The 27,046-nt window shown below is 37.9% G+C and overlaps 1 protein-coding gene across 1 annotated transcript in view; it reads right to left on the bottom strand.

Moving 5' to 3' along the window:
* Window positions 1–27,046, bottom strand: part of FBN2 (fibrillin 2) — a 261,440-nt gene that overhangs the window by 17,528 nt on the left and 216,866 nt on the right. Inside the window, exons 42-57 of the mRNA XM_079793608.1 lie at window positions 26,168–26,236; window positions 25,141–25,266; window positions 24,836–24,961; window positions 24,248–24,373; window positions 21,163–21,279; window positions 19,456–19,584; window positions 18,913–19,032; window positions 16,061–16,186; window positions 15,252–15,404; window positions 14,395–14,460; window positions 13,966–14,091; window positions 13,266–13,385; window positions 12,109–12,231; window positions 11,375–11,506; window positions 2,367–2,492; window positions 820–1,026 (exon numbers count right to left, since the gene is read on the bottom strand). Coding sequence (XP_079649734.1) covers window positions 820–1,026; window positions 2,367–2,492; window positions 11,375–11,506; window positions 12,109–12,231; window positions 13,266–13,385; window positions 13,966–14,091; window positions 14,395–14,460; window positions 15,252–15,404; window positions 16,061–16,186; window positions 18,913–19,032; window positions 19,456–19,584; window positions 21,163–21,279; window positions 24,248–24,373; window positions 24,836–24,961; window positions 25,141–25,266; window positions 26,168–26,236 — 1,992 coding nt within the window. The remainder of the gene's footprint in view (window positions 1–819; window positions 1,027–2,366; window positions 2,493–11,374; window positions 11,507–12,108; window positions 12,232–13,265; window positions 13,386–13,965; window positions 14,092–14,394; window positions 14,461–15,251; window positions 15,405–16,060; window positions 16,187–18,912; window positions 19,033–19,455; window positions 19,585–21,162; window positions 21,280–24,247; window positions 24,374–24,835; window positions 24,962–25,140; window positions 25,267–26,167; window positions 26,237–27,046) is intronic.

Genomic DNA, 27,046 nt, shown 5'->3' with positions numbered 1-27,046 from the left:
CTAGAAAACTTTCTTTGTGAAGTTCCACTAATTTGGAATTTGTGATAATTTCCGATGGATTGGCCTCAAATCTGCACTAGCATTAGACTCGAAAGAAAGGGATTATTTATTAGCAAATAATCAGATATAGGTTTGGGAATCTGTATAGGGATAGAGGAAAATGGTATTTTTCAGGAAATTAGTTGGTTGTACAAAAAAGATAGAAACCACTAATCAATTATGAGAGTTGCTGTTTTGCAAATATGTTACAAACAGACTAAGTCTTGGTGCACACTCAAATAAATAACTAGCATTTCTTTAAGTAAGTATAGTTTGTGGGTTACAAGCATGGCCTTTGGGGGTCAGACAGACATGTTCCATTCCTGGGTCCATCCCTTAAAAAGGGTGTGATCTTAGGAAAATTACACTTTATCTTAGCTTGTGCTTTAGTTTCCTCATCTGTTAAAATGGGAATAATAAATTCTACCTCTTAGATTTGATACAAAGTCTCAAAAGTATTAGCAAAAAGCATATACAAACATAATCATACATACAAATATTTTAGCGATTATTATTGTACTAGAGGCCCAATGCACAAAATTCGTGCAAGAGTAGGCCTTCCTTCCCCCGGCTACCAGCACCGGCTTCCCTCTGGCACCCGGGACCCGGGCTTCTCTCGCAGCCCTGGCTTCATCCGGAAGGTTGTCCAGTCTAATTAGCATATTTTGCTTTTATTATTATAGATTATTTTTATTATTTGTTCCCACTTTTCCTTCAAACTAATCCTAATGAATGAAGTTCACTGTTTGATAATATGCACGAATTTCCTCAACTCCTTACCTCTTCCATCAGTGGTGTATCCCGGGCCATGAGGACATATCTTCTTGTACTGGGCAGTTCCAGGAAGTGGGCAAAGCTCACACTGGTGACCCCAGCCTCGTCCCCCATCGCAGCAGCATTCTGACTTGGTGACGAGGTTGCGGCTGCTGGATGCCATCTGACACATCGTTTGCAATACCTCTGCAAAGCAGAGTCCCTGTCGGTTGTCTGAAATGACAGCGTAGTCAATAGGAATCAATGTCATGGAATTGACACTTCATTATCTTGAACTTAAAATTAAACAGGACAATCAATACTTTCATTCTTAGTTATAACTTAACAAGGTAAATATTCTTGATATGAATAGTCACACTGTTTAAGATGGTTTTACAATTATAACATTTTGTTGGAGGTTAAGTTCATAAAGTGTTCTATCACTATAGACAGTTTGTTAAATGTGGACAAAAAGTGACACCATATTTTATAAATAGATTACTTTTCTTTAATCCATCAGCAACTAAGTGATAGTAAACTAGCATTCCTGTAGAATCCAAATAAAAGAAAAATCAAATTTAATTATTTCCCTTTAAACAAGCAAACAACTATCAGAAGTTGTTTTTGAAAAGAAAATTCTAGACTATGTTATAAATTTGGTACATATTCAATTTAATCTCTCATATTTTCTACATCTAAAAGACGGTTCAAACATTTAGACTAAGTAGATGTTTTTAGAACAAGGATAGGGATCTCTCTGATGTAGAGAGGCAAGAAATCATTAATATGGTTTTTATGAACCATCCTAGTGAAACTGTTAATAATATAAAAAGAAAAGACCACTTTTTATATCTGAAAAGGCTGATGGTTAGTAAAGGTCTAGACTGAATAAACTATATATTTTCTTGACTAATAATTTCCTAGGATTTAAAACAGATGACATCATTTTGAGAAAAATCTGATGTAGTTGAAACATGCTGTTTTTACACCAAATCAAATGATGAGTAATCTTATTTCTCTTGGTTTGCCTTAAGTTTTACTATTCCATACTTTTATACCTGCTCATAATGTACTAAAATGGCTTATAATATATGCATTATAATACAACACAATGTTTGAGATTTATATTTTCCATAAGAAAATATTTTCTAAAACACTTTTCTGTACCATAAAATAAAATTTAATCTTTATTACATTTTTAAAATATGGCCTTTACTTTAATATCATTAATTCAGCAGAGCTTACCGCACATTAAAAATATTTTCTTTTGGAATTAAATCATCATCCCTGATGTAAGTTTTACTAAAGTCACATTTTCCATAGACTTTAATTAATATTAATCTTGGGAAGACTATTTAAAATGTTATTTATATGACACATAGATGTGCAAGTAACGCACATACAGACAAATACGTCATTTTAATAGGTGTGTATCTTCAGGAAGAGATATGTGGATTACTCAGATTGAGAGATTTGTTTAGTAGACAAGGATATATATGTAGAGCTCTTCTGTGATGACATCATAAAACAGATGTTTTATTTACCAAGCAAAATACACTCATATATCAGCTTACCAAGGCATTCAGTGCCTGAGGAACTTGACTGAAATCCTTCATTACACTCGCACCTGTAGCTCCCAATAGTGTTAACGCAACGCCCATTTTCACAGATTCCTGGCTTGGTCCTGCATTCATTTTCATCTTTAGAAAAACAAATAATGTGAATAATGAATAGATTATAAAATTATAATTTAAAATGACCTTCTAATGGATTATATCTTGTTTATAAATGTCACCAAAATACTAATATGATGAGATAAAAACCAGTCATGTGTGAATACTGACTTATTTTCAACTTTAACTCATCTTCCAGGTGGGTTCTTTTTAACAAAGTGTGCTCTTCCTCTTTGTCCCCCCTTGCAGGGAAGGGGTGGTGTTTGATTAAGAACTGGAAAATTGACGTCCAAAAGGGATAGACACCAGACAAGGAGGAGAAGAATCTTGGGGAAGAGGATGCCAGTTTTGTGATATCAGAGAAAAACTGGGGCATAGGGGTGGTAGGTGCTAGGGAAGGCTGGTGAGTAGAGTAAAAGAGAAAATTGTTTTATTAAAATTCTCTATACCCCTACTTATTGTGATTATTTAATATTTTGTAAATTTTGTTTGCGGTTTTTTCCCCCCAAAGCTATGTTGTTAGGAGTGTAAAAAAGTGTAAGACAATGAAATCTTTTTGATAAATTGTTCTTTTCATCTATATATTTTTAAATTTTTACCAATTTATTGGTTTTTATTTTGCATGTGCTTTCTTTTTTAAGCAATTGCCTTGAATATCTTGTTCCAAATCCTTTATTTTCAACCTCTCTCACATTTTGATTTGGTACATTTCTTGTAAAAAGCACCAACCTGGATTAAAAAAATTTTTTTAGAAGTACATTTATTGTTAACCAGCCATTTCAACTACTTATATCTATTATGATTACTGATATAACTGGATTCTTACCTGCCATTTTATATTGTTTTATATCTACCACTAGAGGCCCGGTGCACGAAATTCGTGCACGGGGGGTTGTGTACCTCAGCCCAGCCTGCCCTCTCCAATCTGGGAACCCTCAAGGGATGTCCGACTGCCCTACCAGGATCGGGCCTAAACGGGCAGTCGGACATCCCTCTCACAATCCAGGACTGCTGGCTCCCAACTGCTTGCCTGCCTGCCTTCCTGATTGCCCCTAACTGCTTCTGCCTGCCAGCCTGATCACCCCCTAACCACTTCCCTGCTGGCCTGATTGATGCCTAACTGCTCCCCTGCCAGCCTGTTTGGCCCTAACTGCCCTCCCCTGCAGGCCTGGTCACCCCTAACTGCCCTCCCCTGCAGACCTGGTCTTTTCCAACTGCTCTCCCCTGCAGGCCTGGGTTCCCCCCAACTGCCCTTCCCTGCAGGCCCAGTCGCCCCCAACTTCCCTCCTCTGCTGGCCTGGTCACCCCTAACTGCCCTCCCCTGCAGGCTTGATCGCCCCCAACTGGCCTCCCTTTCAGGCCTAGTTTCTCCCAACTGCCCTCCCCTGATGGCCATCTTGTGGTGGCCATCTTGTGTCCACATGGGGACAGCCATCTTTGACCACATGGGGCAGCCATCTTGTGTGTTGGAGTGATGGTCACTTTGCACATTACTCTTTTTTAGATAGGATGCTATTGCCCCCTTCTCTCAATATTTCTTAAATTAGTCTAGTTTTCTATGCCAACCTCTCTCATCCCAAACTCATATTTGGAAGTTATAATCTTCTTTCTATTCTTCTAGTGGTAACCATGGGACAACTTCAATACACACTCTTAATAAATACTTTGCTAATAAGTATCTGTTTAAAAAGCTTCTGGCAATAACAAGTACCTTGCCATGAGTTTACTTCTTTCTGTTCTCTCCCTGTGGTACTTGCCAGGTCTTCGTGATCTAGAAATTTTTTGTGTTTTTTTTTTATATATTTTTTTTATCCACCATGAGCATCTATTTTAACCAAATTATGAGGTTTACTGGTTTCTTGGCTCACCATTGTTTCATATGTACTACTACTTCCTCCTGAATTAATTAAGAAAATATATTAGAGTATATACTTTGGTTATCATTTTAGAGAAGGTACATGTGTGGTAAATATTCTAAAACACACTTCGACAATTTTGCTTGTTTTCTCACTTGGATTGAGTATAGAATTTCAGTTCCAAAGTATTTTTCCTTGGAATGTTTTAAAGTATTGTTCCATTGTTTCCTTTTACCCAATTTTCCTGTTCATGTGTAGGAAATCTGGTTTTTCTCTCCTTCTAAAGAAAAAAGGATTTATACAGTAAGGGTTTACATTCTGCTCTTAAGTGTTCTGAAATTCATCATGATGTATGTTGGTGTAGATATTGTTCCCCTTTTAGCAAAAATAACTTATTGCGGAAAATTTAAAATATATGCAAAAGGATTGAGCTAAGGTATGGATTTAAGTAATTGCATAGTGTCTGTTATTTCTAGAACTTGAGAGTTCAAGGTCTGTCTTTTTTATTTAACCCTATCCCTCATTCACCTTTATCTTTATTTTACTTGTTTGAATTGAGCTATTTTTTTAAAAGAAGGGCTCTTGTTGGATATACTTCTTGAGTGCCTCAACATTTGATAATGTATAATACAGTTTTTATATTTGAAAGATACCAGATATGCCTCAAAATCCTAGCTTACTTTTTATTAAAACATATTTTTATTGATTTCAGAGAGGAAGGAAGAGGGAGACAGAGAGAGAAACATCCAGGATGAGAGAGAATCATGGATCAGCTGCCTCCTGCATGCCCCCTACTGGGGATCGAGCCCGCAACCGGGCATATGCCCTGACTGGGAATCGAACCCATGACTTCCTGGTTCATAGGTACATGCTCAACCGCTGAGCCATGTTGGCTGGGCCTAGCTTACTTTTGTTATGCTACCATTGGCATTAAGAATTACCGAGCGAACTTGGAAAGAGTACACTGATTTTTTTTTCCTACCTTGCAGGTAATTTCTTTTTCTGCCTGGTTGCCTACAGCCAACAAAATTCATTCCCCATCTTTACTTTCTTTCTTTTTTCTTTTTTTTGCTGTTGAAATTTGTAAATCTACTAGGGTGTATGTTGGTGTGATATTGTGCCACCTATGAAATTTTGATTTCCAGCATTCCACTTTCTATACTTTGGCAATTTCAGGATTGCCAATGACTGATCACTTCACTGTCCATTACGCCTATGCCTACTTGTGCCTGATGCAGTGCAGCAAACAGACTAGGTCTTGCTTTAGTGCAAGACTGACATCTCAGATGGGTAGTGATACTCCCTTGACAATCCTACTATCCTTCCTAGTATGCCCACACTCCTGCTTTCTAAAATGACTATCGCATATTAAGAACTCATTCATCTCCCTACAATGAACCACCTGTCTGCGCCCTCATTTTCAATCTCCTGTTCTTTTTCAACAGCTGAAGTATCTCTGGTTTTTCTCAAAGGTCAAGTGTTTGAACTTGTACTTTGGATTACCTTCCAGACTTCACAATTCTCCTTTTTTCAATGAATCATTCCCTCAGTATGATTAAAAAAATAACCTCTCTCAACATATTATCCCTCCAGCTACTACCATATTTTTATTCCCTTAGGGCAAAAAAAATATTTTTTTTCTGCTCAGTTCTCTGACTCCCATTTTATTTTACTCCAGCTTTATTGAGGTATAATTGACAAATGAAATTGTGAGATAAAATGCACATCATGATGCACATACTTTCTGAAAGGATTCCTTCCATCGAGTTCATTGACACATCCATCAATCACAGATTTACTTTTTTGTGTGTGAGAATATTTAAGTTCTACTCTCTTAGCAAATTTCAATTATATAATACAGTGTTACCAACTATAATCACCATGTTATACATTAGATCCTCAGACCTTATTCATCTTATAACTGCAAATTTGTACCCTTTTGCTAACCTGTTGTGATTTCCCCAACCACTTTTACATTCTGTTTCTGTGAGTTCAACTTAAAAAAAAATTCTACATAATAAGTGATAGCCTATTTGTACATATTATTTTTTTTTTAGTCCGCTCACCCACATTCACTTAGGATGTTTCCATACCTTGACTATTATAAATAATTATACAATGAACATGAAAGTACAGACATCTGTTTGAGAGAATGGTTTTGTTCCAGTGGATATATACCAAGAAGTGGCACTGCTGGATCATATGCTAGTTCTATTTTCAATTTCTTGAGGAACACACATAGTGGTTGTACCAATTTACATTTCCACCAACAGTGCCCAAGGGTTCCCTTTTCTCCTCATCCTTGACAACACTAATCTTTTTTCATAACAACCGTCCTAATAGGTGTGAGGTAATATCTCATTATGGGGTGTTTTTTCCCCATTTACCTCATGATTAGCGATGTTGAGCACCTTTTCATATACCTGTTCACCATTGCATGTTTTCTTTGGAAAAATGTCTATTAAGGTTCTTGGCCCATTTAAGAAATCCAATTATTATTATTATCAATTATTATTATTATTATTATTACTTGCTATTGAGTTGTATGAGTTCCTTGTATATTTTGGATATTAACCCCTTACCAGTTCCATGGTTTGCAAATATTCTCTTCCATTTCATAGGTGGCCTTTTCATTTTGTTGATGGTTTCCTTTTCTGAGCAGAAGTTTTTAGTTTGATACAGTCCCACTTGTTTATTTTTGCTTTTGGTGTTGAAAGAAAATCATTGCCAAGACCAATGCCAAGGTGCTTACCCCTATGCTTTATTCTAGGAGTTTTATGGTTGTAGGCCTTACCTTCTAGTATATAATTCATTTTGAGTTGATTTTTGTGTATGGTGTAAGAGAGGGCCCAGTTTCATTCTTTTGCATGTGGCTGTCCAGTTTTCCCAGCACTACTTATTGAAGAGACTATGTTTGCTTATAGTATATTCTTGGCTCCTTTGTCAACAATTAATTGGCCATATGTATGAGTTTATTTCTCGGTTTGCTATTCTCTCCAAAACTGATCCGTGTGTCTGTTTTTATGCCAATACCATAATATTTTGATTACTATATTATAATATAGTTTGAAATAAGGAAGTATCATGCCTCCAGCTTTGTTCTTCTTTCTCAAGATTGTGTTGGCTATTAGGGGTCTTTTGTGGTTCCATACAAATTTCTTGAAAGAATGACCTATGGTTGCTGTTTCCACGTCCTAATCTTGGGTCCTTTTTGTAACCTTGTGGTCTACCCTGACATGGAAACTACTCCTGAAGAGGTCACCAAGTCTAATTATTGCTTCTCTGTCTGTGTCTTATTCTATATCTTAGCAGCATCAGACACAAGTGACTACTCCCTATGTGTTGGAATAATCCATTCTTGTAACTCTCATAGTTTCACACTGACCTGGAGAACTTTCTATCTTGTGGGCAACTTATTTTTTGTTTTCTTAATATTTTTTAACATATATTTTTATTGATTTCAGAGAGGAAGGGAGAAGGAGAGATAGATAGAAACATCAATGATGAGAGAGAATCATTGATTGGCTGCCTCCTGTACTCCCCCTACTGGAGATTGAGCCTGCACCCTGGGCAGGTGCCCTTGACTGGAATCAAACCCCAGATCCTTCAGTCCGCAGGTTGATGCTCTATCCACTGAGCAAAACTGGCCAGGGTGTCTTCTAACCATTTTTAATCACTCTAAATATTGTGGTGCCCAGAGGTCAGTCACTACTTCTTCCACTCTCTATATTTTCTCTCGGTGTTCGCATCCAATCTTATGATTTTTAAACACTACCTATTTGCCAGCAATCTCTAGCTATGGCCTACTTGGTGTTATCACTGGAAAGCTAAACCACATCTTACACTTAACATAGTCAAAACAAAACTTTATACTTGTAATCACCCTGTTTCTTCCAGTCTTTCCCTTGTCAGTTAATAGTAGCTTCATCCAACCAATTATTCCAGTAAATGCCCTAGAACTCATCTTTTATACCTCTTCCTTCATCCACCATATCCAATCCATCCATCAGCTAGTTCTGTTGATTATCTCCAAAGTATATTCCGAATCTGCCAATTTCACCACATTTCTATACGTCTATGCTTTTATCTGAGCCTCCTTCACCTCTCATCTGGATGATTAAAATAGCCACCTAAATGAATCCTGCTTCTGCTCTCACACCCTTACAATGCATCATCTACAAAGCAATAAGAGGTCTTTTAAAATGTAAATTAGAGAATAATAACAACTAGCCCTTAATCAAAATGTAACTATATGTCAAGCACTGTTCTAAGGATTTTTACATGAATTCCCTAATTTAACACTCCCAATAATCTTTGGAGGTAAGTGACCTCATCATTCCTATTTGTTTTTAGATGGGAAATTTGAGGCACGCGGGAAGGCCAACTTGCCCTAGGTCATAGAGCTAGTAGGTATGAAACTAGAGTTCTCACACTCACCATCCATCTTTAGGGCACAAACCCTGAGTCACTCTGCCACATGCCCTTAGCATAAAACCAACTCTTCACCATGTTCTGCAATGCCCGTGCCTACCTTTGGACTTCAGCTACACTGGCTTTCATTCCTGCCTTAGGGGTCTTTGCTCTTGCTATTTCCTTATTTTTCTAGTTCCCAGTTCAAATGTCAATCATCAGAGAAGGCTTCTTTAGAAGTGTATTCTAAAGTAGTTCCCACTCAGTCACTAAATCTTATTTTCTTGAAAAGATTTACCACTCTATGAAATTATCATGTTACTTCTTTATTTGTTTGATGAATGCTCTTCCTGACTAAAACATAAACCACTTGAGAGTGGGGTTGGGGTAGAGAAGGGAAAACTTGTCCTTCCAGTTTATTATGATATCCCAAGAATCACAAACATAACAGATGTTTGGTAGATAATTGAATAAATGAGTGACTGTTCCAAACAGTGTTCCATGGAGCAGTGGGCTCTTCTGATATGCTGATTTAAATATTTTCTACAAGAATTTCTTCTACAAATACTCAAATATATTTAAACATTTTTCCTGTTTTATTGTTCAGTTTTCTTTTTCCCCCAGGGACTTAATTTATACTTATATTGACTTTGTTTTCTACCCTTGTCATCTTCTTATTACCTCCATATTCACATTACTGGCTGTGTTGTTATCCCTTTCTATTTTTTATTACTTCTAATGTGATGTTAATTTCTGTGGTAGCTTTATTTTTTTCCTAAGCTCTGATAGACCATTATCTCTTGATATTGCTTTGTCTTTTTTCAATCTCTTCTATTTGAATTTTATTGATATCTATTAGAGTTACTAAAACATTTTTTAAAATCTTCTTTTGTTTTCTGAGGCATCTTAGTCTAATTTATTTTGTCTACCCACCTCCCACCCCAGTGTGTGTATACACACACACACACACACACACACACACACACACACACACACATTAGTTGTAGTTTTGTGTAATTTGTCTTTGAACAATTTTCTCCAGTTCAGCTATTTTCTGAAAAATGGTGTAGAAGATCACCAGTACTGAACTGGGCACAACCACAGTTTCAATTCAAGGCTGTTGTATAAATACACTCTCACCAAATCTGAGATGCTCTCTGTCCTTGGGATATGTACACGCAAGCTTTCATGTAACTTAGGAGGTCAGTGTGGCTCCGAGTAAAGTCTTAGAATGTCACCACGATTTCTCTTTCACTTCTGCGTCTTTTGACATTGCAGTACGGAACTGGGCTGCTACAGAAATATCCCATACCTCTCTCATTCGCCTATGTCTTTACCTTCTAATTGAAGATTGTTGGATGAACACTTTAAATCGGGGCAGTTACTTTTAGAGATATATGTATTCTGCCAAAGCCTAAGGAAAAATATGCTGCTGAACATCTGTGTTTTTGTTTGAATTTTTCTATTATTTCAAAGATATTTTTCAGTTGTGACCACTTCTTCACTTAATCTAAAACAGTTCTCTCCCTCCCTTGTCACAGTTCTAAAATCTTCACAGGATGGGAGTGAAGTAACACATTTTTATTCCATCATCTTTAAAATGAAGCCTGCTCCCCAATTACATTTATATAATGTTAATGAATTCCCCATTTATTGAGGTATAATTCAGGTGCTATATAATTTGTGTGTTTTAAGTGTGCAATTCAATGATTTTTAATAAGTTAAGTTTGCAGTCATTGCAAACTAGTGTTAGGACATTTCCATCTTCCAAAGGGACCCCTAGTGTCTAGCTGCATCCACTCTCTATTCCAGTGCTAGCACCAGGCAACCAGGCTAACAGAGTCATTTGAAAGAAATCTCATTTTGTTTTTCACCAAAATAAAAATTTATTAGTAATCTTCAAATGTTCCTCCAAAACACCCACATTTCTCTAAGTACTGGAGGTTAGGAGGGAGCAGTAGGTTCTCAATTAAAGGCGGGGAGCCACCCATTCTCAAGGAGAAGGAAGACTGTGCAGTAATTAGGCTTCAGTGCCCCGGGGGACAGCATCTTTGGGAAGAAGTGCTGAGATAACATGCAGGGGCCACGGCCAGCTTGCATGGCATGAGACTTTGGCTTGCATTGTAAAATCATAGCATTTTAAACCCTTGAGGTCATCTTAGAGAAACAGCCCTACCTCCTTGCTTTATAGATACATTAATTGAAGTTCAAATATGTTGAAAATATGGCCAAGGTCAGAGATATCCGGCCTGCAATAGGGTTCTGGAGATTATCTGCTTCTACTCTCCTTATTCATGGAATGATTAGAAAAAAGATAGAGAGACCATTCACTCATACTTTTATTTTGCTATCTGAGCATAATTACTGCAAGGAGTTTTTTACACTTCTAAATTTAGTGTTTTAGATTTACAGGACACAGAATTATGAAAAACAAGAGGGCATATATTCTAGGATGGACATAATTGCCACTGCATTATCCAGAACTTATTGCATTGGCTGGACCCTGAGATGGAGGAAGTCTAGCACAGCTTGAAACAGCTGGGAAAATAATTGCCTTGCAGTTAGGATGATTTGGTAATAGTGCTATAAATCTATCTTGGAGTAGAAATATTAAATAAGCAACATCATCCCTTATAGCCTTACCTATGCAGCCTTCTCCGTCAGGCCTCCGGGTCATCCCAGGCGGGCAGATGCACATGAAAGTGCCGATCAGATTCTTACACATCATGCCTCTGGATTCACAGTCATGTAGCCCTTCGGCACATTCGTCCAGGTCTATAAAATAATTTTAATAAAAAAATATAAAAATAGGAAGTTATCAAAACAGACCATTGTTTAGTACTTTTAAAAAATATTATTTTATTTATTTCAGAGCAAGGGAGAGTTAGAAACATCAATGATGAGAGAGAATTACTGATTGGCTGCCTCCTTCATGCTCCCCAATGGGGATCAAGCCTACAAACCAGGCATGTGCCCTGACCAGGAATCAAACCATGAGCCATGCCACTCAGGTTGTTTAGTACTTTTAAGTCATACATTTGGTTTTTGGAGTCTGAGAATGTAATCATGTAGGAGCTCCATCTTTTTAAACTGTTGGCTATATTTTAGATTTATAAGTTTCAACATTGGTCCTACTGATAAGAAGTCCCAGAAAGGACAATCTTTGCTTTATGAAGAGCCCAAGAGTGTGACAATTTGTGAGCTCCTCAACCCATCTTATTTTTGATTTGATTGAACATATCATCAAGGGTCTTGTTTCTAGGTATGAAAACCTACCAGTAAAATGCTATCATAAACATTTCTGTAAAGCTCTGAAAGAAGATATATTCCCAGCATGGTAAATAAAGTTCTAACCACTTCCTCGCCTGTGGCCTTACCTTTGCACATCTTCTGGTCTTCCCTAAGGGCGTAGCCAATCGGACATGTGCATTCATAGGACCCGAAGGTGTTCATGCAGCGGAAAGCACACAGCAGAGGGTTCTGGGCACACTCATTGATATCTGATCAAAGAAATAGGAAGCCAGGGGCTCAGGCTAGGGTTCTAATTATTTGTTTAAATAAACACTGATGAATTTACTTGGCAGTTATACAGAAAGCAATAGGATAATCTAACTTCCACTTCTGGTATGGAGAAAGTATCACTTGCCTAACAAGCTCATCCTCCCAGAAATAGCAATTTACAAGCTCTAAATGCACATGCACGCCGGCGCACGTGTGTGTGTGCACACACACACACACACCAACACACACAAAAACTATCTAAAGTAGTTTTTGGTGGTAGTTGAAACTCAGCAAACAACCAGCAAGGAATAACTTCCCAATTTATTGTTTTAAAAATTACAGCACCTGGCAGCTAAATCTTCAGTAGAAACTTTCTTGGCTTCTGTAGGAGTCTTGGGGCAACCAAGACAGCTGAAGAGTGAGGGGTAACTCCAAAAAGGAGAGGGCCAGTGACAGAAAAACACTATATATATATATATATATATATATATATATATATATATATATATATATATGGTATAAAGCCAGACCAAGCAGCTGACTTAACCAGGCGTGTGTGTGTGTGTGTGTGTGTGTGTCGGCGGGGGGGGGGGGGGGGTGTGGAATCAAAGAGGCTAGCCACTAAGGTTTAAAGAGCAGAACTGAAATCTGAACCACTGTCTTCCACAGGCCTGTCAGTCTGCTTTCATTTTCATCCAAGTTAACTGCCTGCTAAGATAAAAGCATCCACATTTGTAGAAGCAATATAACTGATCCCAGAAGATATCATTCACAATACCCAGGGTATAATCCAAAATTAACCAACACAAGGAAGAGCCAGGCAAATGGCTCAAGGGAAAAGACAATCAATGGATGCCAACTCTGAGATGACCCAGATGCTGGAATTACCAGACAAGGGCATTAAAGCAGCTATTGTAACTATGCTTATTGAAGTAAAGTAAATACATTTGTGATGGAATGATCATCACTTGAATATGAGAATATTATAAATGAAAACGGAGACATTAAAGAAATGATAAGAAGTATCACTTGCCTTCACAATTCATCATGGGTCCTGGCTCAAAGCCTTCATTGCAATTGCATTCAAAACTTCCAATAACATTGGTACATGTACCATTTCCACAAGGATTACCGATTGAACATTCGTCAGTATCTGAAAAAGAATAAGAAAACGCCATAAAATTTGGTGGAGTTTTAGTAATCAAAGCACACCCATGAATATCTACCTGACCCTCACACATTTCCAAGTTCTGTGGAGGGCATACTTGACTCTTGTCTCCCACCCCAAACTCCTCCCTTGGCCTTGGCTGACCAGCCTTTGTGAAGTGCAGAGGCCCGAGGACCCTGAAGGATCAAGTGTGCTCTGACCCCCCAGACAGCCATGCCTGCCCTGAAGCTCAAACTCAGGGAGGGATGTGGTCTTCTGCTGCAAGAGCAGGCGTGGAAAGTCATAAAGTAAAATGGATCTCTTTCCCAGTTAGTGGTTTTGGCAACTATAAATCTCTAGACACATCAGATTTTGTATATTTTGGTTGAAGGCAGAGTTTGGGCAACTCTCTCCACTTTCACATAAACCAGGCCTACTGGAAAATGTAGGACGGGAATAGAAAGAGCAGTTACTAGCCATTTATCCTGGCTTTGCAAATCCCACCACCATCCAGGGTACCAGAGAGACCTTTTGCTGAATATGAGACATAAAGTAGAACTTTAAGTAATGTGGATTCAACACTCACCCACACAGCGTACTCCAGTGTAATCCAGGTTGTAACCCATTGGGCATTCACAGCGAAAAGACCCATCTGTGTTGATGCACTGACCATTTGAACAAATGCCTGGGCTCTCAAGACATTCATTGACATCTAAAATACAGAATTGCCCATGAACTTCCTCATATGAAAAGATATGCTGAAACTGTGTATACCTATTCAAAAGACTTAAAATTTCTAAAACATATAAATACTTATATCAGAGAAATATACATTTCATATACCACACATAGTCTTATAAGTGTAATGCATGTGATATACAATAAATATTGTGTATGTATACTAAATACAATATACTAGGTATTACACAGGAAAATCAGCAGGATTTATAAAATAAAGAATAATAATATATTCGTATAAAAGAAGACTATAGGAGTGAAATATATCCAACCACACCTTCTCGAGTATCATGAAGACTAGGAACAGTTCCATGGCCATAAGGACACAAATCCTGGAATGCAACTACAGAGAAAAAAATACAAATTCTCCATCATTGAAGAGTCTCAACCATCAGAGAAGTTAAAAGCTGATAAACAATCTACGTGCAATTAGACGTCTTTTTTTTATTTATAAAACTTTTTATCAGGAGCCTCTTATTTTATTTTTATTATTTATTTCAAAAGCAGCACTGAACTTATTTAGAGAAGATCCCCTGAGCTTTCCCAGCTCCTTCTGGGGGGCCACCTACTGAGGGCTTCTGGTTCTCTCTGCTCTCTGTTCACTGAGCAGCTGAAGAGCCCTCTTTGCCCATTACACATAGACACCACTTCTGACCTGGAGGCCAAGCCAGTCCTGAGCTTGCTGGGAACTAGCCTACAATTCAGTTGTGCCTACAAGACCTGGAGGCTCTTGGTCTCTTCCAGCAAATGGCCATTGTGTTGACTCAGCTTCCTTTTAAGATCCTGAGAGCCCTAGCCTGTGATACAATGGGACTCCCGCAGCAATTTGGAATTTTCATTTTCTTCTCGCACCTTTCTAATTTCCTTGAAAGCATTTAATACTAATCTTGGGGCGGGGGGGGGGGGGGGGGGGATCGAGGGAATGAAATAACAGGGTAATTTCCTGTGCTTACACATGTTGAATACAGATGTTGAAAGAAGTCCCTCAGATTAAGGTTGCTCACTGAACCATTCAAGTTTATGTGTGAGGGGGTAATTTCACCTTAAAAATATTCATAAATTATGTAGTCAAACCTACTCCTAACAAAAATTCCCAAACCAGTGCAAAGGGGTGTTTTAGGTTGTTGATCTCACCTTCATCATCTTTGGGACACAGCTCACAGGGGTCCCCCCAGCCCTCTCCTGGCATCTTACTACAGCAGCATTTTGCCTTTGTGGTGTTGAAAGCTTTGGGTACAGAACACTTTCCATTTTCAAAGTTTGTGAAGCAGAAGCTCTGGCGAGTATCTATTCAAGAAAGCAAAATCACAGACCTCCTTATAGGTCACTAAAGAAGATGGAATAATTTGTACAGAACTCTATTTCTGACAGAACATTTATTATGAGTTGAACATATGCAGATCAGGTTAGCAACTAAAAGACAGGTCTGGAAATCCTCAGTGGCTGATTTCATTTGCCAATTTCAGTTGACTTGTTTATAACATGTTATTTAATTATTTAATGTGATTAAAATATTTTTATAATGTGCCTTGAAAATTTGAGAAATTATGCTCAATATTAAAATGATTTCCAGATCTCTTTTCCACCATCACACTGTTGCCTAAAAAAAATGTAGGTAACTTTCATTTAGTTAAATCACATAAAAGACAAGTCATATATGAATGTACATACAAATCCATGTCAACAACATAACAGAAGAGTAAAACAAGAATTTTTCTCTTAGCCTGAAAACTTTAAAATATGAAGAAAACGGAGCCAATAAATCAAAGTACCTTAAAATTTGTCCAGTGTAAATTCTTTTGAGACCTACATTTTTAACTCACAGATGATATATTTGCCATAGACATGTACTTTATAGTGACAGAGATCAGTGTGATGGGTTACTGTCTAACTTTGACTTTTCTAAGAGCGAATTATAACAGAGAAGTGATTTCAAACCTTACCGAAGCATCTCCGTCCATTATCAGATAGCACAAAGCCAGGGGGACAGATACACTGGAAGCCCCCAGGAGTATTGGTGCAGGAACCAAAAAGACAGATGTTGGGATCTTCGTCACATTCGTTTATATCTATAGAAGAGCAGAATTTATTAATTTAATCAAATCAGCACACGGCTCAATATTTCAAAATAAATAATTTGTTCATACTACAATAGTCCACTAGCCACGGGATATTTAATATAAAACAAGATATATTATATGAATTTTATACTTATTATTTAAAAGTAAACTATTATTTCTTAGAAGTCAAAGATTATATCTAACTTCAATCAACCATATGCCCTGATCTCTCAAGTTATCTCTGGCTCCTTGCCCTTGGTCCCTAGGGGTGTATGTACATCCACCTGTCTACCTGACATGACCAGTTCAATCAATGTCTTACGAGCAGTGCCAGCTCAACTGGTCCCCTTCTCTGATGTTCCTCTGAGCAACCTAAGTTGGGATCCTGTAGTCACCTTTATTCTTCACTCTGACCTTTTAACTTCCATAAACAAACAGCATGTGGCCTATCAATTCTACCTCCTTTGTACATTCAAACTCAATATCATTTGCCACTGGGATTATAGTAAACCTCCTGACTGCAGTATCTCCCTCTTTTACTCTTTTCTCTTCACATTTCCATCAGGGCTGTCTTTCTATTTGAAAACCTGTGCCTATGAAACTAGGACTCAGACTTGTTTTGAGAATTTTATTGTTCCCACCTCACTCCAAAATGATTCCTTAAAATAAATAAGGATTCCTTACCAGTGATGTTTAGCTTTTTTTCAATTGGAGGTGCTTATATAATGGGCTATTTTAACTGAATGAGGAAACACTACACCATTCCAGGCACATGAGAGAATGCAAGTTCCACGAGGACCTGACATGTCTGTCTGTCTGAAATACTAACGCCCCCTCAGCTCAGTCTAGCATACTGTCTGGCACATGCTATGTTCTTAATTTATATTGGAAGAATGTTCACAGGTGAGTTATATTCCATTATTTCTAAAATCAACAACAACAACAAAACCACAAAAACCCTGTAATGCTCCACACTGCCTGTAGGACTAAGTTCCCTCTCCTGAGCCAGCTGTTGATACCCTTTACCACACTTGTGTTACCTGTGTCTTCAAATGACCTCCTCTGTGCTGCTCCTTTCCTTGATTATAAATTCCTATCAATATTTAAGAGCCACCTCGAATGCCCACCAATCTTTTGTGGTGAGCTTCCTCGAGATGCCACCTGTCACCACTACCATCATTATTCCCAGCCTCCTCCTCAGCTTCCACATCCTGGACATGCCTCCAGTATAGTGTCTCCCACACTGGATTATAACAATATCTTCATAAAACAGGTTTACTAACACAATATGAATTTCCTGTTAGGCAGTAAGTTACCTGAGGCAAGGCCTGTATTCCAGCACCTAAAAGGTGCCGTGATCACTATAATATCCATTGTACGTATACATGTGTAAACATATGTGTTTGTGTGTGAGTGTGTGTATATATAGTCATGTTAGAAAGCATTTCATCTGGGAAAAGTTGATAGAGATTCTAGTCTGAAGAAGAAAATCTTACAGTGAAGTAAGTTAACTAAAAAACAAATTTTCAGAGATGCAAAATGGTGGCATTGCCAACAATGGATAAAGGAAATAAAATATTTCTGAAGTGTAATGAAATGTAACTGAATCAGAGATGTTTTTCACCAGGAGAAAGGTAGCTGAATCTTTCTGACACAAAGCAGCACATGTATATCTACTCCCTCTTCACGGGTGGCACACTGCTACTGGCACTGTTCCATAAAGGGGTGGGGCACAGGCACAATGAAGACTGAGGTTAAATATGGATAAAGAAAAGGAAAGGATCTTAAATATTTCAATCAATTTTGCATCAAGGTGCTTCTATTATTATTTTTTAAGTATTAAAACATTAGACAATCTTACAGTGAACTATACAAATCAGATAGAAAAGGGAAAAGACCAAATTGGAGTGACTACGGATACCCATTATATGTAATCATATGGGCTGAAAACTAATTAAGCTTGATGAAGTAAACTGTTTCCTTCAGTTCTGTTTGTGTAAGTCACTTGAATGTGAAAAGTAGAGCTACATGGAATATTTTTAAAAAGTAGATAACTCAAAGGCCAAAAACCACCTTATCAATCACACTAAGATCTGGTGCTTCTGAATTTCAACAAGACTGTAAAAAATAATTTGTATAAAAGTGAAATCAAGTAACTGTAAAAAGGTCGGCCTGCATCACATCCACCAGGAAATTCTGGGACCCACTTCTGATGTGGTTACAATGTTCTTGTAAGCTGGAAGAGTTTCAACAGAAAAACATCTGTTATGACAAATGGATTAACGTTTTTCTGTTCTGACATGAGGCCTTCCCAAGGAGAAAAATGTCTCAAAAGCAATGTCAAGGTTTTCTGCTTCACATTTCTAGGACTCTGGACACCTTTAATAGATGTTTTAAAATTGGTTGCCAAAGATTACATTGTTTTGTAGACTCTTTAAATTCAATAGGAAGTCTCTGTTGGCATTTGGAAAAAAGATTAGAGTACACTGAAAATTCTTTTACTAGTGTAAGACTTATGTTAATGAAAAAGCCCACATCCCTAAACCCTGTATTCCCACCAATACACCTTCAAATCATTTCTGATGATTCAATAAGACCTGTGTAGGCAGCTGTATGTTTAACTCTTTGGGTCAGCATGCTTGCCGTGGCTTGGATTGAGTAGACTTCCACAGAGTCTGTAGCAGGTCCTATTACACTGACCAGCTCGGGGACCTCAGAATAAATGTTAGACTTACCGATGCAGTTCTCGCTCTTTACTTCATACCCTGGAGGACAGATGCATCTGAAGGATCCCTCCAAATTCTGACAGGTACCGGGAGAACAAGAACCGGGAAGGGCTACACACTCATTAGTATCTTGAAAGAGAAACAAGAGAAAAATTATTCAAATACGAGGTCACTGTTGCCAAGTGACATAAACATTCATGCAGCTTGGGCTCTCTGTTCCTCCAAGTCACTATGGACAAACACGCCCGAGATTCTCTTTTGACATCTTGGGCATTGCTCATTTGACAAGAGGCTAATTTCCTTGTTTTGTTTCCTTTGTCTACTTTTACTGAGACACGAATAGTTTCAAGCTCTATTTCAATAAAATTTGTGCATATGAGTCATTTCCAATTGTTGGCTTATTCCTTATAAGAAGTATTTCCCATGATATCTTCATTTGGTCATGTGATCAGATGATCAAATGAAATGTGAGTGAGTCCTTAAGTGGAGCTTGGGGGAGTCACATCATTATTTTACAAAACAACATAAAGACTTTATTATTTAGATACTTACCTATACAGTTCTTTCCATCTGGAGTGAGTTCATAACCTTCATTACATAAACACTTGAAGGAGCCAATTTCATTAAAACACCGCCCATTTCTGCACACCTGACCAAAAAAGGAACTGCACTCATCTATGTCTGTAAGCAAACAGGAATTGGATTTTAGGAGAGGGCTCTCACACGTATACTGTGTCACAAGTTGAAACTTAAAAACATATTTCTTGGAACACATTCACAAAAACCCTCCACTACAATTCCCCATCAACACAGAGAGAAATGGCTCATATTGTAAGCATCACCTGCCTTATAAGGTCACATAGAGTCCTACTGTATTTCAACCACCAGGGCATATTTTTTATATTAATATAACTCAGGAATTTATAAGCAAATTTATAAGTTGAAGGTTTCAGGTGAAATGTTCCCTTCTCTCCAGTTGAAAAAATATTTCTTTTCCCAGAGGCAGAAGGATATATAAGTTTAACTTGACTGCATAGCTTGCAAGTGACCTCACCTGGAGATAAGCTGACTATATTCAAATGACAAGTAATGGAGCATATTAAGTACAGAAAAATCAATTATATTAAAAAGAGTAGAATTACTGACAGAATATAGAATCTGGAGGTGGGGGCAATTGGTGTTAGGTTTCCAGTTAAGTTTAGGTTTGATTGCATTTGAGTAATTCTCTGGTTGCTCGAACATTGTACTTTGATCAGAGCCATATCTGTGTCTTTAGTTCTCCATGGCTGTACAAAGGGTCTGAGAAATGATAGACAAGATGATGATAGTTGAATAAAATGTCCAATTAGCTCAAAAATTTTTCCAGTGCAGAATTTTGAGAAAAAAAAGAAAGAAAATAAAAAGAGGAACATATGTTGGGTTAAATTGGGAATTAGGTTTGAGCAGGGATAGTCCCATAATGGTAGAAAGCCTGAGTTACTTTCAGATACCTTATAGGATCATGTGAATTAAGAGATGTTATGTTTAAAGTACCAGTATAGTGCCTGTCTCATGATAAACAAGAAATACTGTCAACGCTGGTTGTCATTTCTCTTACTATCTCCTCCGTCACATATAGGCACCTCCCCTACTCACTAGCAATTATTATTTTCATCAATATCTGTTAGGGGCAAAGGCTAAAATCCTGTACCAGTAGACAGTTTTATTTTCCACTGAGAATCTAAAGTTGGTCCCTAAATGACATCACCACATGCTGTTTTTGTGGGAAAAGGCATCATCCCTGGCTTCAAAGCTGCCGGAAAATAGAGTTTCAATACACAGCCTGTTGTTAAGTTGGAGACTGTTAGTATTTGAGTATAAATCAAGAATGGAATATATTAAATGCTAGTAATGGAATATATTAAATACTAGTAGTAATGCTGAAACAGTGACAGGTCTATCTTCAATGCCATTTAACAGGTAAAAAATAACCCCAAACCACAGCACAGCCTCAATACATCTACTATCACCTGCATGGCCCTTTGCCCTGAATCGACTGGTTGATGAAGTACTCAGCACAGCAGATTGTTTTGTGATTATTTACACCAATACTAAGGCTTGAGTTAACTAGAAATTAGTCAGCGGTATCACATAGCTTTTGGCACACATTTGCAATTTTAATGATAAAAATATTTATTCTCTGGTTTTATTTTTCATTTCAGTATATAGTGTGGAAACAAAGCAGAAGCAATAAAACACCAAGATGGACTGAATACTTACCCAGGCAATCATTATTATGAGTGAGTTCAAACCCTGGATAGCAGAGGCAGTTATAGGATCCAACAGTGTTTTTACAGGTTCCATTTCCACACGGGTGCCGCTCACACTCATCCACATCTACAAAGAAACATTGGCTCAAAGGAATTCGGTGTTTAATTAGAAAAACATAGCCTATTAAACATTCACATTATCTTAAACTACTGATTTACTTATATTGTTCTCATTCAGCACAAGGAACTCCTATTTATTTAAGGAAAATGAGTATGAGATAGAGAAAACTCTGAATTACAAAGTTACTAGAGGCCCGGTGCATCAAATTTGTGCACGGGGGGTGTGTCCCTCAGCCCAGCCTGCATCCTCTCACAATCTGGGACCCCTCGGGGGATGTTGGGCCTAAACCGGCAGTAGGACATCCCTCTCGCAATCCAGATGCTGCATGCACCAGTGACCACACTTTTCATACAGGTGAAAGGCATCTTGCTGTTGTATGGGTAGCTACTTTTTTTTTTTTGGCCCAGATTATAAAAAGTAGTAGATAACATGATCCTTCTGAGGAAGTAGTACCATTTTCCCCATCTTATGGGTGGAAAAACTGAAGCAGAGAGAAGTTACATAATTGACTTTGTCACAGTTATAAGTGTCAGAATCAGGACTGACCACAAAATGTGCAAGCCAGCATCCATGCATATCATCACTGCATCATCCTATTTTTTCAGTGATAGAGTAGCCTTGACAGGTTTTAATTTTTAAATCTAAGAGACTGTTCCCAATATATAGGGTAAGGTCCCTAGGTCTGGCCGGCGATCAGGGCCATCTGTGGGGCGACCAGCGGGCAGGGCAACTGGGGGGCCCCTGTTGGTACCCGCCTTGGCTGGTGGCCTGGCGCCACCTGCTGGCCGGCCCCACCCCCTGCTGCCACAACTAGTGCGTGTCATAGCGACTGGTCATTTCGCCGTTCAGTTGACTTGCATATTAGGGTTTTATTATATAAGACTAGAGGCCCGGTGCACGAAATTCGTGCATGGGGTGGTGGTGGTGGTGTCCCTCAGCCCAGCCTGCACCCTCTCCAATCCGGGATCCCTCTCACAATCTAGAACCACTGACTCCTAACTGCTCACCTGCCTGCCTGCCTGATGCCCCTAACTGCTCTCCCCTGCTGGCCTGATCTCCCTAACAGCTCTCCCCTCCTGGCCTGATCCCCCTAACTGCCTATCTGCTCTCCCCTCCTGGCCTGATCCCCCTAACTGCCTATCTGCGCTCCCCTCCTGGCCTGATCCCCCTAACTGCCTATCTGTGCTCCCCTCCTGTCTGACCCCCCTGTCTATCTGCTCTCCCCTCCTGGCCTGATTGCCCTAACTGCCTGTCTGCTATCCCCTCATGGCCTGAACCCCCTAACTGCCTATCTGCTCTCCCTTCCTCTCTGTGCCCTTCGGACCCCCGGTGCAGGTGTGCTGAGAGCTCTCTGCCACAGCCCTGCCCCCATCCTGATTGGTCGTTACATGACGGCATCCCAGACAATTTGCATATTCCTCTATTATTAGTATAGATAAGAAACAGTGTCGTTTAATGACTGACAGGCACATGTAACACTCAGAATGAGGCTAAGCAAGCATCTGCTTGTCAATTATAGAGAAACTAATCTTTTGAAACACTAAAATAATTGTGTTCTATTAAGCATTATTAAACACTCCTCCAGACATTTCTAAACCTTAATTTGATCAGCACAACAAAATACACTTTAGGTCCTAGCATTTATGAATTAGTGAAACCCAAATTGAAGAAGTCGATTAAAACTAAGTATCATTAGCCTTCAAAACAATGAAATTAAGAAAATATTTAAAAGGTCCTTCTCATATAAGAGACCTGATTTTCTGGACTATGAATTTCAGGCTGCTGAGACTCCTCTACCATGCAAAAAAAGAAACTGGTCCTTAGGAAGGAAGCATTGTTTAAGAGAGGTATTACCAAGGAGTATCTGATTTTTATCCTGGGTGAATTGTTAGGATTGAGGGCAGATTTCTCCATATGAATTTCTGAATCATAAATCTCATTTTTTTTTTTTTTTAGCAATTCATATTCTCTAAGAGTACAGCCAGGAGAAGCATGTATAAGCAAGCATTCTCAGAATGTTCCTACAAATAGGACCAGATTCTGTTTGTCCTTTGTATAAGCATCTAGAGAACTTTTCCTGGGGACAAGTCCATAGGGGGGTCTTTAGGAGGCAATGAATGAAGGAAGGTTTTCCTGGTGGTCCTCACTGTGTGGCAGCTATACCATACACTAGTTTTGCAGTAATGAAATCTGACTTCCCTCTTCATATAGATAGTATCTTGAATACCAAAAGAGTAGATGCACAACTTTAGCTTTCCTAAACTGGGAACATGCTAATTATAAATAGTCAAGTTATAATTTGATTTTCCTCCTTCAAGCTCAAAGCATGGAGAACTCTTTCTGCAGAGCCAGCGCCAGTGGCTGACATCAGATTTAAAGAGTTACTCTGAGTTCCAAGGCGTCCAGCCATCTGTTTTTGAAATCTTATTAGCCAATAGCTCAGCAATTACTTACTGAACACTATTATTGCTTAACTAATCATTACATTGGCTTCTGTTGCTTCTAAAAATGTCTTTAAGAGTTTAAACACAAACGAAGCAGATAAATCCCATGTGTTCAGTGATTTGGGGGGGGGAAGTGTATGCATATATGCATGTATGTATGTGCATGCATATATATTCATTTCAATACTGTCACTCTTACTACTCCTTTTTCTTGAGTGGTACCAGAGAGGGTGAAGGGCAGCTGGTACTGCACTGACTTCCACATGACCCCGAGTGTCCCAGAGCCCAGGTTAAACATGTGAAAGTCATCTGGGGAAAAAGGCTGGAACACTGAACCGAGGAACATTTGTAAGCAGTGTGTCCCTGGCTTGAAAATTTTATATTGAATGAAACCATAAACAGTTTAGCATAGTTAACTTTTTGCAAGATTGTTTCTTATAAAGACATGTTAATTTGGCAAGTGACCAAACTGTAATCTCTTCTGGACGCTCAGCTCCATTTCACCCCTGGAATGAATGTTCTCTTCTTACCCATGCACATGGTCTGGTCCTGAGAAGCCTTAAAGCCGTTGTGGCAGATGCACTGGTAACTTCCTTGCAAATCAACACACAGGCCATGACTGCAAACATTAGGAATTTCTAAACATTCGTTGCGATCTGAAACAAAAATAAGACACGTTACACATATCTGATTTTTATTAAGATTCCTTCATCTCTTTCACAGGCATGTTTCTATAACCTGTTATTAATTATTACAGATAGTCTGAAAATGAACCATGACAACAGCTGAATCAAAACAAAGCAAGGCTTTCAAGCATCTAAGTCTCTCTCTTTTAAAATCATGCAATTTTTATACGTTGATTGCTATCTCAAAGATACTATTTTACTTTTGGGTCCAATCTTAGGAAAATCCACTGAAGGGAACTCTTTTCTGAACAAAATCATCTAATGTGTATGGTGAAATAGGTTCAATATCAATGAATTAATTTACTAGGAAAAATCTTTCCAAATTACTTTTGGAAATAATTTTTGATAGAAAAGCACACACGACTTTTCATTGTAGGAAATCTAAAGAACGTGGTGCTCAGCGCTAAAGAATGAAATTAGTCTCCTTCTTACCCACACAGGCTCCGTTGGGTGAGAGCTTGAAACCCGCAGCACATTCGCAGCGGTAACTGCCAGGACTATTGATGCAGTCCGCGTTTCGCTGGCAGAGATTATCGCCATTGCTGCACTCATCAATATCTGGAAGAGCAACAATTTCATTATCGCATTAGTATCACATTCACCATTTGGTGATCAACTCCTACACACTGAGAAAGGAGATATAAAAAAGTCACAAAGCTGTCTAAATCACAAAGCTGTCTAAACCATTTATGTCTGCCAAACTTATGTGGATAAAGGTCATACATCATTGAGATTACCTTCACAGACCAGGAGTAGATCATTGTAACTGAATCCTGTAGGGCATTCACAGCGGAAACTGCCAATCTGGTTGATGCACACACCATTTGCACAAATGCCTGGAATCTCTTTACATTCATCAATGTCTGAAATTGAACAGATTTGATCAAATATATGTGGTTCTGCTTAATGTACTTACCATAGAACCTTGTATAATGCTATGTGTACACTGGAATGCAAACACACAGGAAATCAATTCTATACTGGTATGAATGACTTTGTGCTTTATAAAAGCATATAGACCATAAAATACCGTATTTTCCGGCGTATAAGACGACTGGGCGTATATAAGATTTTCCTGGGTTAAAAAGTCGTCTTATATGCCGGAAAATACGGTACAGTATTTCCTTTAAACAGTGATGGAAAAATTTAAGTAAGCTGATCTAATATACTAAGTGCTTTTACTGTCAATGTAGCAAATGAACTTCTTAGAGAATCACACCTCCTCTTCAGGTTACATGATAAAGAAAGCTCTGCTTTCTTAATTTCATGTACTTTTGTATATGTGCATTGCTAATAGAGACTTAAAATTACATTATTTTTATAATCTTTGAGGAAAAGTAGAATGAGAAATAGAAAGTACATTTAAAAGGAAGGAAGGGATACAGCAAAAATACACCAAAAACTTAAACATATATGTATGAAAATAACAACTGAAAGTTAAAATAGGAAGGGTTATTTGGAATCATGCAATGTAATGTTCATGAATAGGAAAACTACAGTTTTAGCTTGACATGTACTAGTATGAAATCTTGAGATACTCACATAGCTGTCATAATTTAATCAACAGCCTATGTCAATACAATAATACCATTATTAGCACTTGATTAGAGTCTGTAAACATGTTATCTCTTTCTTATCTACCTATATTAGATCAGAATTCAGATTATTACATTTTATGGTATTTCAAACTTTAAAGACATTCAATAGATTTTTACAAAATGCTACATAGATGTACTAAAATAAGCATAATATGTAAAAACTCACCAACAGCTTTTCCTGTGTGAATGTCAAAGGTGAATCCAGGAATATTTCCACATATGGTTTTAAAGTCAGCTTTAAAATACAAACAAACCAAATTCACTCTTAAAATTCTCAAACTCCTTCAAAACAACATTTTACAAAGCAACACTTTCACTGCCAAATATATCTTACATTATTCACAACTAGACATTTTAATTATATTTATATGAAAACAATACCTGCACCTAGATCCAAAGAGTAGGTCTAAGCATTCTTTACCATTATTATTGTTAATTGTTATTGCCATCATTAACTTTTTAATGCTCTGATATTAGAAGATAAATCATTATAAGATAAAGTATATACTTTAGGCACATAAATTATTTTTTCTTTTGATATGCAGGGCTTTAAAAATGATCCAATTTATGTAGATTGAAAAACCAGATTAGAGTACAAATTTTTAAAAAGGATTACTCATTGCACAAAGGCATAGGCATAAAAATAATTCTGTAGTGGTCAAGTGGGTTAATAATGAATAATAAATGAGACATAAATATTGTCTTTTTTAAAACATAAATGTCTATTTGTTAAAATGTGAAACTTGAGGCATCAAAAACAATGCATCTTGGAATAGAATAGAGAATATAAGAATTATCCCTACACATAATTCACCAAACTAATAGAAATTAAAACAAATTCCAATTTTTAATAAGCAGGTTGCTACCGATGCCCACTGCTACACACATGAGCAAATCTCTTGAAAAGAGTATCAGGTAAAATATATACAGCATACTATATACTCCAAGTGCTATCAGGGTAGGCTTTTTGTCTATTTCACCCACCATGCATCCAGAAGATATAGAGAGGAACATAACAGATGGTTTCTAATTGCCTGGAATCTTG

Source organism: Cnephaeus nilssonii (assembly GCF_951640355.1).
Source record: "Cnephaeus nilssonii genome assembly, chromosome: 2".
Taxonomy (NCBI): Eukaryota; Metazoa; Chordata; class Mammalia; order Chiroptera; family Vespertilionidae; genus Cnephaeus; species Cnephaeus nilssonii.
The sequence above is the reverse complement of the archived record's forward strand: the minus strand, read 5'-3'. Positions and strand labels throughout refer to the sequence as shown.